The sequence below is a fragment of the Saccostrea cucullata genome, unplaced genomic scaffold (assembly GCF_032062105.1).
Source record: "Saccostrea cucullata isolate Sc308-1 unplaced genomic scaffold, CSIRO_AGI_Scuc_v1 ctg5258, whole genome shotgun sequence".
Lineage (NCBI taxonomy): Eukaryota > Metazoa > Mollusca > Bivalvia > Ostreida > Ostreidae > Saccostrea > Saccostrea cuccullata.
Window position 1 is genome coordinate 68,437 of NW_026938078.1, and position 9,359 is coordinate 77,795.

Consider the following 9,359-nt stretch of genomic DNA (forward strand, 5'->3'; position numbering starts at 1 on the left):
TTTAAAACAGTTTATGTGACCACTTTTCATCACATAGTTTCATCGTGAGAAGCTTGGACACAAGGGCTTTTTCGAGACACTGCATTATAAATGAAAGGTGAAGAAACAGTAAACTAGAGTGAAAATAAAGTCTACATTAAAGCTGCTGTAAAACTTGTTAAAAATCCTAAAGAATTATTCACTGAAATATGTGTCATTTACAGCAACCGATGCCTCTTTTATAGACAAATGAGCAGGTGAATTTCAATGATATAAAATTATATAATGGGCATCAAAAATGGGTACCCTCCTTGCCAACAAAAATTATATCAACTTATGTACTGTTTGCCAAATTTCAACAAATAATATTTGAGGATGTATGATTGACTTTACGACACATCGGGAGTAATTTACACTGTTTTTAAGAAACGTTTGACAGTAAAATAGCTTAGTACTCAAAGGTCACCCTATATTTTGAAAAAAATGAGTGAAAAGGACAGTGTGAACGAAAGTCTTAACAATTATTTTAAAATATAAGTAATTGTAGTTATTAACGTTTGTTTTATATTGAAACAGATATTGGAACATGAATTTATTGCTTAATATCATCAAAACAAAATTTACCATAAGATGTACTTGATAAGAACGGCGAAGGTTTGACAATAGCAAAGTTATGTAAGAGCACAAAGAACGATTTATATGCAATATTCTCAATTATTAATGGTATTGTTGTTCAAATTCGTTTTCGGGGAGACAGTTTAATATCTGGAGGAGTCTAGAAAGCAATTCTTTTCCAAAAAAAATGAAAGGTTTATTAGAGGAAGAGCCCAGAATCAGGAATCCACTACATTGAATTTCTTCATCACAGCGTCCAAACCCGCATGCCCCGAAGAGTAAAGGGGTTTTCGGGATAAATAGAAAGTTAATGTTTTTTCACATTAGCAATATTTGCAAGATCTTTGACCTTTTGTCTTGTTTTTATTTCCTAACTTGATAAAAACACCTTTCAGAAGGAAAAAACAAGTCCAGGAAATCATTGCATCTGCCAATTTCCAGTATACTAAGGATCATGCCCAAAAATGAGTTCTAAAAACAATCAGAAATTGGATAAAAATGTTACGGACATGTGTTTGAATTGAAAGAGATTAATATGTAAAATAATGAAGACTAAATCATTGAAAAGCGTAGTTTGCTTCTTTCTGAGCACCGAGTACATTATTTATTGAACAGCCCTCGTATAATATGATAAATCAAAAAACTGTTCTTTATGGATAAGTTCTAACTTAAAATCAATTTAAAAATTAATATCTTATTTTTTGAACAAAATATACAGGCAAAAAATTAATAGATGGTGATGCAGCAGAAATTCGGACTAAATTTGCCATTTTTCATTTTTGTCAAAATGAATTATTTCTTGCAATATCAATTACAATGTAAACGTTCAATATATTTTAAAACATCATTTTGCAATTATTGTGTGTATTTAAGCATTTCAATTATTTCAAATAATCTAATGTTATAAAAAATATGAATTCAAAAATTTGAACAAAAATCATTTCAGACAATATACTTCAATAATTTAATCAGTGAAATATATATAACATTAATACCATTAGAAATAGACTCTAATCACTTATTTATATGAAGCAACGCTGTTCTGTTCCTATAACATTTCATTAGCTAAAGAGTTTTGGTGCTTGTAATCTTTTGTGTGCAAAGGAAGAACTGGTCATAGTGTGAAAAATAAGGTATTTTTCCAGAAATACTCAGGGGCCACTAGCATGAAAAGTAGGTCATTGACCTTATTTGAAATTGAAATTTAATACAAGAGTCATAGGCGTTCAATGTGCAGTAGGTGGTTTTTTGTTCTTATCAGTGGAATTTTTCCTATCATCTGATCTAATGTATACCTTAAAACATGTTCCCAAATTTCATTATGAGCATACTCTGTTTTTAGAACGTGATTGTAGAGCTGTCACGCCCGCTGTAGGTGAATATTTTACTAAAACAGTGAAGATGGACGACCATCAGTTTCTTGCCAATTGCATGAATACCGCCGGCCACGTTTGGACGGTAAATGTACAAATATGAAAAGTTCAAGTAATCAACAGTTCTTAAAAGGACTTTTGTTTGATTGCATTTTCTTGTAAGATAATATTGATGTGTCTTCAAAATGTCTGGCATTTCCTGAACATCTTCTTTTCTTCTTTTTCAAAATATTTTTGTTTGTTTGTTTAGATGATACAAAGAAGAGTTGATGGTTCTGTCAACTTTTACAGAGGATGGACTGAATACAAAAACGGATTTGGTGACCTCCACTCTGAGTCCTGGATTGGTGAGTTACAATCGATCAAAATTCTGTAAAAAGTACAAAAGGCAATACAAACCTTTTTGTGCAAATGACCCAATTCAAATTCAAATACACTACTGGAATTTTAGCTTAAAAGCTAGTCATATTTGATATTAGTCACTGAGTTTTGAGAGGAAAAGTTTGAGTAAAGATTCTTAAGGTCAAGATCTAGTAAATGAAAGGTGCCTACAGATTTATCAAACTTGAGAAATAAATTCCTTTATTGATGCTTTACAACTTTAGCTTGGTCAAATAAGGTGTTTCGGGGTATAATTTCAAAGTAAACAAGATGAAAAACTGTATTTTATACTGTCATTTTCAATGAAAAATTAAGGAAACCAGTCATGAATATGGGAGTTTTTTTCGTATTCGGCAAAAGAAATGTATCCAGATTGCCTACAGTCTCTCAGAAAACGGTAATTAGTATGTTCATGGCCTCTTCTTTAAATCAATATCAAATTTAATATAGGTATCCAGTTTACTTTTCATATGATTTCAAATTGAATGATATGAAATAACCTATTTTCTACATATTTCTGCTAGAGCCGTAAAGTACGGGAAAAAGAAAGTTGAAATTGATTATGACGTCATAATGGATCTAGCACCAAAAAATTAGTCTCAAGTTATTAACTAGATCTTGACCTTAACATAGCACAAAATAAGCAAGAAATCACATTTATATCTCAAAAAAATTATACAGTCATTTTGTACATATCAGATATAAGTTTAGAATATTTCAAGATCAAATTCTTACGTATGTATGTTATGTGGTTTAAGGACTTGATAACATCCGTTTGTTGGTCACCAATGGTTATACAGTTTTACGTGTGGAATTGGAATACGGTACAGAGTCGGTGTACGCTGAGTACAGTAGTTTCTATATAGCGGGGGAGAAAGACAACTACCGAATCCATGTGTCTGGCTACAGCGGAACAGCTGGTACGCTTGCCAGTTAACCTTTAAGTTTTCTATATGAAATCCAAATTAATACTACAATAGTAATTAAGGTCAAGATCTAATAAAAGTGAAAGACGCCTACAGATTTATCAAATTTTAAGAAAATATTCCATAAATGATGATTCATACGTTTAGCATGGTCAAATAAGGCGTTTATTAATAAGTAAATAATTTGTAGATAAACAAGATGAAACATCGTATTTTAAACTGTAATTTTCAATGAGAAATAAAGAAAATCAGTTATGCTTAGAGTAGTTTTTCAATATTGGACAACAAATATAACAAATGTAATTCTCACAAAATTTGTTATATTTATGTTTTTGTCCTTTTCTATTATATGAAATAATTTTTTTATAGCATTTGGGATTACTTTTTTTATGACTTCAAATTAAATTCAACGAACGATCTTTATTTCCTACATGCTGACTGACGCTTTTTTTTTTACTTATTTTCTATAATTTATACCTAATTTGACGACGGATTATTTTCTTTATTTCTCGAACATAACAAGAAGCACTCGGCGGGAGTGACTGGTCAGCAGGGAAAGATCACTTCTCTATAGCACCTGATCCCGTCTCCGATGTTTTGGAGGTTCTTGTTTGATCTGCTTCTATTTATACCCCCGGCTAAAAAATGGGAGGGTATATAGTTATCGGTATGTCCGTTCGCCCGTCCGTCCGTATGTCCATCCGTCCGTCTGTTACACTTCTCTTATCCGCAACTCCTCTGATACCACTAAAGGAAATATAATGAAACCTTTAAACAATCTTTAACACATATTGCCATTGTGACCTCCTATTTTACTTTTTGATCTGACATATATTTTGAATTTTCCAGAGCAAAACATGGATACCGCCATTATTTTCAAATGGAAGGCGAAGGGGTATTATTTTGTGAGCTCATTGCTCACAGTACCTCTAGTTTATACTGTTTTGTTGCTGTGACCTTCAACTTTGTAATATATCAGAAACAACACCGGAATATATTTTATATAGTTTATCTAATAAGCACAAATATATACAGCCTGACTACATTGGATATCAGTAAGCAAATAAGTGTCTTTGTACCAAAATCATTTTTTATTTTATAGTCTTCGGAGCCTGGGAATCAGGAAATGTAGGTGACTCAATTTCAGAATAATGTCAGTAGGAAACTGAACTCTGTGAGAGTCAGAGAGCTAACTTTGCTAACGTGTCAAATGAATTATAAACAGATTGTTATCAATTCTAGTAAATTCTAAAACATTACAAACTCTTCATTTAAATAAATCGATGACGCATTGTCAATTAACAAAGGTAATTTTTATTCCTACGTCGATATAATATATCCTGGTGAACTTGCGATAAAAGATACAGAGTCTGACAGATCTGTTTCATACTTGGATATTTTACTTGAAAAGGCCTTAATGGTAATCTTACAACCAAGCTATAAGATAAACGTGATGACTTTAACTTGTCTATCGTCAACTTCCCTTAGTTTTGCAGCATCATACCTTCATCACCTGGATATGGAATGTATATATCTCAGTTGATTCGATACGCAAGTGCATGTTCTAAGTGTGGACACTTTCTAAAATGGATAAAGGATTGACAAGCAAGTTTATGAAACAAGAATATCAGCAGTCTCGTTTAAAGTCATCATTCCATAACTTCTTTGGTCGATACAATGACCTTGTCAGCAAATACAATTTATTATTTGGTTAAATGCTGAATGACGCTTTCATTACGAATTGTTAGTATATTTTCATACATTGAATTGAAGACGGACTTTTCTGTTATTTCCCAATCATGACAAGAGCGGCTGTGACTGGTCAGCAGGGGACGCTCACTCCTCCATGACACCTGATCCAACCTCTGATGTTTCGGAGGTCCGTGTACATGTATGCTTTGCCCCTATTTTGAGTTCTGTTATGGACTTTGATATTGAATACTGTTCGTTATCTCCAGGCTCTACATTATTCTTTTAGAGCAGTAAAGTACGCAAAAAGTGAGTTTGATTACAATGTATGACATCATAATGGATCTAGTACCAACATAATAGTTTAAAGTCATGTACAAGATCTTGACCTTAAATAACAATAAAGTGTTTTAAAATATACTATGTCAGAAATTATACGTTACTTCAAATTTTACACGACTATTTGCAAGGACATTTTTTTTCTGTTTACAGGAGACGGAATTGCCTGTACTGTTAGGTGGTGCAACAATAATTCGCAGTTTTCAACCTTTGATAATGATAACGATGGTGAAAGTACTCGAAACAATGCGCAGACTTGGCGGGGTGCTTGGTGGTACAACGAGGGGCACCGGTCAAACCTTAACGGTGAATACGGCAATAACAATCATGGGGAAGGGATAAGCTGGTACTTCTTCAAAGGATGGACTGTGTCCTTGACACAAACTAGAATGATGCTTAGACGAGCATAAAACGTCCATGGTTGTAGAAAAACATTCAAAATATATAATGTTAAGATAGATTTACATGTACGTCAACCAGTGTGAAAAATTTCTTACTTGTGACTTTAATTGATAGTTATAATTTGAGATGGAGTAGGTTGGGTATAGCTGCAGAACTGTACCTCTCTGCTTGAAAACAATCGGACAGATTAAGCAGAGAGCTACAAATCCAAGCGTTGAAAAAACCCTCGATTTATTCCGACGATTTTTTGTCGCTCTTTATGGGTAGGTTTTCGTGTATTTTATACTTTTCTCAGTTTTGAAAATAATTTTAAATAGTATTTAATAATTAATCATACATTCAACTTCAATTCCTGGTCATTTACTTACCTCTCAACGCTAACAAATGGCTGTTTGTAGGCTAGTTACGGACGTCGAAATGGAACTCCTTTAAACCTACATTACAAAAATACTTGTACATGTACATACAGGACTTTTTCGGACCGTTAAAAAGTAAAAAACAATGTAACAAATATAAGAGTTAATTATATAAATTGCAATTCTAAAAGTCAGAGAAAGCTTAAACTACAAAAAATAAATACATAAAGCAGCGACAAAAAATCGTCGGTGTAAATCGAAGGTTTTTACAACACTTGGATGTATAGATCTCTGTTTTATCTGTCTGAATTTTCTCAAGCAGAGAGCTATAGTTCTGCAGCTAGGTTGGGTAGGAACGGGCCCACTGCTAACCGTTACTATTTACTCCTTTGATTTAGATAAAAAAATATTTATTGAAACACTGGTCATCAATCAATGGATCTTTTTTTCTCATCCCTAAGCCGCCCCGAACGACGTCTGGGACGACATATTGCGATTTTACGCATCTTTGTGTTCTCCAGGCTGTTTCTCGGATATACATGTAGCTGGGAGAATATTCCTGAATTTTTCCTCAAAGGACGATCACTGGTTGTAGTTTTGTTGTGTGGTCATTTAGATTGAAAATGACTACGTTGCCATTGAATCCTGCAAAAAGCAACGAATTTTGTCCACGAGTGTCCTCTCTGGTCCCTTGGACATTCTTCATGAAACTTTATTGATTTAATGATTAGTATCTGTAATTGTGCTTGTTGCATTTAAAAATTCCAAATTGTTAATAGTTGCAATGGAAACAGGGGGAAAGTAAAAATTTTTTAACTTCGATTTCTAAATCAAAGTAACGAAATGACTGATACGAGTTTATGGTTGTCCAAGCTAAGCTAAAGAGAATTGTTTTAGTGATGAAAAAAATAAAATTCTTGTCCAGTTTAGGGCGACATACGCTATTGCTTGCAATAACAGATTTTCTAGTTTAATTTACTTTTGTAATGGGGCTAAGATTTTTGCAGTTGTCATTTCTTTCCCTGATAACATCCCCTTCTCTTTTGTATTCAATGCTCCAAAATAACCTTGCATTATTATTTTTTTTTCGTTTTGATAGTGACTGAAGTATATCTGAAAATACAAAATTAACACATCTGGTCTTAATTAATTAAAATTCAACCCTTCTTTTTTTCATTGTATTTGTACATAATATACAGGGTATTAGCAAATGTTTATACACATGGATATATGAGGTGGTTTATTCCTTGAATTATATAATATACTGTAAATCTTTCACAATTGTGTTTGAAGTCCATAGGATGATTAAGGCATCTTTCCTGCGAAAGACAATATTTAACTCAACTCGCGCTTTCGACGCATCGTACTCATCGAATAGAAAATCGTCGCATTGGCCTCAGAATCTGCAGTAATTGTATATTTTTCCACTTTTCCAGAAAAAAAAGTTTAATACATATTTTTTACCCAAGAAGGTGAGTCAAATGCACATAAGACTTTATTTTTAATTTCAAAAGAAAAACATTCGATGACATTCGCAAATATTAATGTTTTCCAGACGTAAAAGTGGATCATTATAAGTATTAGAGAGATACCTGTGCTCGTAATAATTGGGCATGCATTAGGGTTTTTCTTTTTACAAATCATGACGAAAAATGCCAAAAAAAAAAACATCGAAAAATGATACTGTAATTTCATACAGTTTTATCTATTATTCGTCAACATACCCTTAAAATTCCAAAGCTGAGCTCCTCAAAAATTTGCAAGCGTAATGATTTTATTTTGTTTATTCCATGTGACTGCGCCGAAGCGATTTATGTGGCATATTTTTGGGGAAAAAAAATGAATGTTAAATCATGAGATATCGTTACTCTATATGAAGTGGCCCTTCTTGAATACATATAAAACTCAAAATTACCCTTGCAATGTAGTGTTTTGAACCCATTTTACGCTCAGGGAAGCTTTAACACTACTGCGCTCTATTGAAACATTTAATGGTCGTTTTCATTTCCAAGCATCACTTGGACTTGCCTCTCTTAATTTTTCACTATCGAATGTACTAGTACCTTATACAATGTAACGCTATCGAAATATTAAATAGTCGTTTTTGTGTCTAAGCATCACTTGTATTTGTCACATCCTAATTTGCCAACGCCAATTAACAGTTACCCCATTAATGCAATCACAATAATCCTTTACTTAAAATAATTATCCACTTCACGCGAGTTCTAAAGTCACAATACACTGATATGATTGCTGATTTGAATTTCAGCTCCAAGTATTAGATTCAACACTTAGAACTTGGTTTTCGAATTCGTAATGAACATACATATAATACATATATATTATACTTCTTTTTTCTCTAAATTTTATAATATATTTTATACTTTAATTTTAGATACTTTTTAAAAATTGTTTTGCCCTAACATGTTGTAAATTTTGTTGTCTTTATTAAGGAATATAATTGGTCATTTTTTAAGGATTAAAATCTTGTTTTAGCACATTTCTTTCCCTTTTGGAATAAGCCTGTCAACAAGGTTTTCGTCCATATCTAGGTAGTCTATTTAGCTAAAGTATTACATTCCCATCATGTTAATTGGAAAATGAATTGGATACGTTTCTAAGAATCTGATACACCAAAACCGATTTTTTTCCAGATTTTTCATATAAAGAACTATTTCTTAAAAAAAAAAAGAAAAAAAAAGAAAAAATAAAAACACATTTCTTTTATATCAAATTTCAAATTTTGTACTAGTTTCTATTATTTGTAACAAAATTCCCCATACCTCATGTTCATAAGGGAGTGGTTTTAAAATGCATTCTAAGAAAAAAGTAAGGATGGTAAAAAGTGTAGATTGACACTGACTTTCAAGTTGTTTACATCTCCCAAGGATTCTTTAAGAAAATTATCTTTTTTAAACATGCTTTAACAAACATTTAAAAAAGCATCTTTACATAGATTACTTATGGATAATCGTTATAGTATATTTGATTTTTTTTCTCAAAAGAGACAACAGAATTTAAAACTAGTTCGTAGATGTTCCAGTAATTTTTACATCTCTCGAATGGAATCTTGCAAATTTATTTGAAACTCTATTCAATTTTATACGTTTCTTTCGAGAAGGAGTCACACAAAAAACTGACACAGAGCTTTTCTTTTTCAAAATATATGAGATCGATCATATCTACAAGTATATCTTTATTTGGCGTTAGATATATTTGTTTGTTAGGGATAATACATTCACAGAGCATTTCATTTTCTGAAAAAAAAATGTGAAACGTATCTGAAAAGTAGATCAAAA

The 9,359-nt window shown here is 32.1% G+C and overlaps 1 protein-coding gene across 1 annotated transcript; it reads left to right on the top strand.

The window, feature by feature from the left end:
• The first annotated feature begins 2,204 nt into the window (after positions 1-2,204).
• Positions 2,205-3,285, top strand: LOC134249386 (ficolin-1-like). Its single transcript, XM_062731751.1, has 2 exons — positions 2,205-2,314; positions 3,107-3,285. The coding sequence occupies exons 1-2, from the start codon at positions 2,218-2,220 to the stop codon at positions 3,283-3,285; spliced, it is 276 nt and encodes a 91-aa protein (XP_062587735.1). The 5' UTR covers positions 2,205-2,217.
• Positions 3,286-9,359: the final 6,074 nt, after the last annotated feature.

Coding starts and splice junctions, on each gene's coding strand:
- LOC134249386 (XM_062731751.1), top strand. CDS start 2,218: ATGATACAAAGAAGAGTTGATGGTTCTGTCAACTTTTACAGAGGATGG. Junction 2,315..3,106: donor CCACTCTGAGTCCTGGATTG/GTGAGTTACAAT, acceptor ATGTGGTTTAAG/GACTTGATAACATCCGTTTG.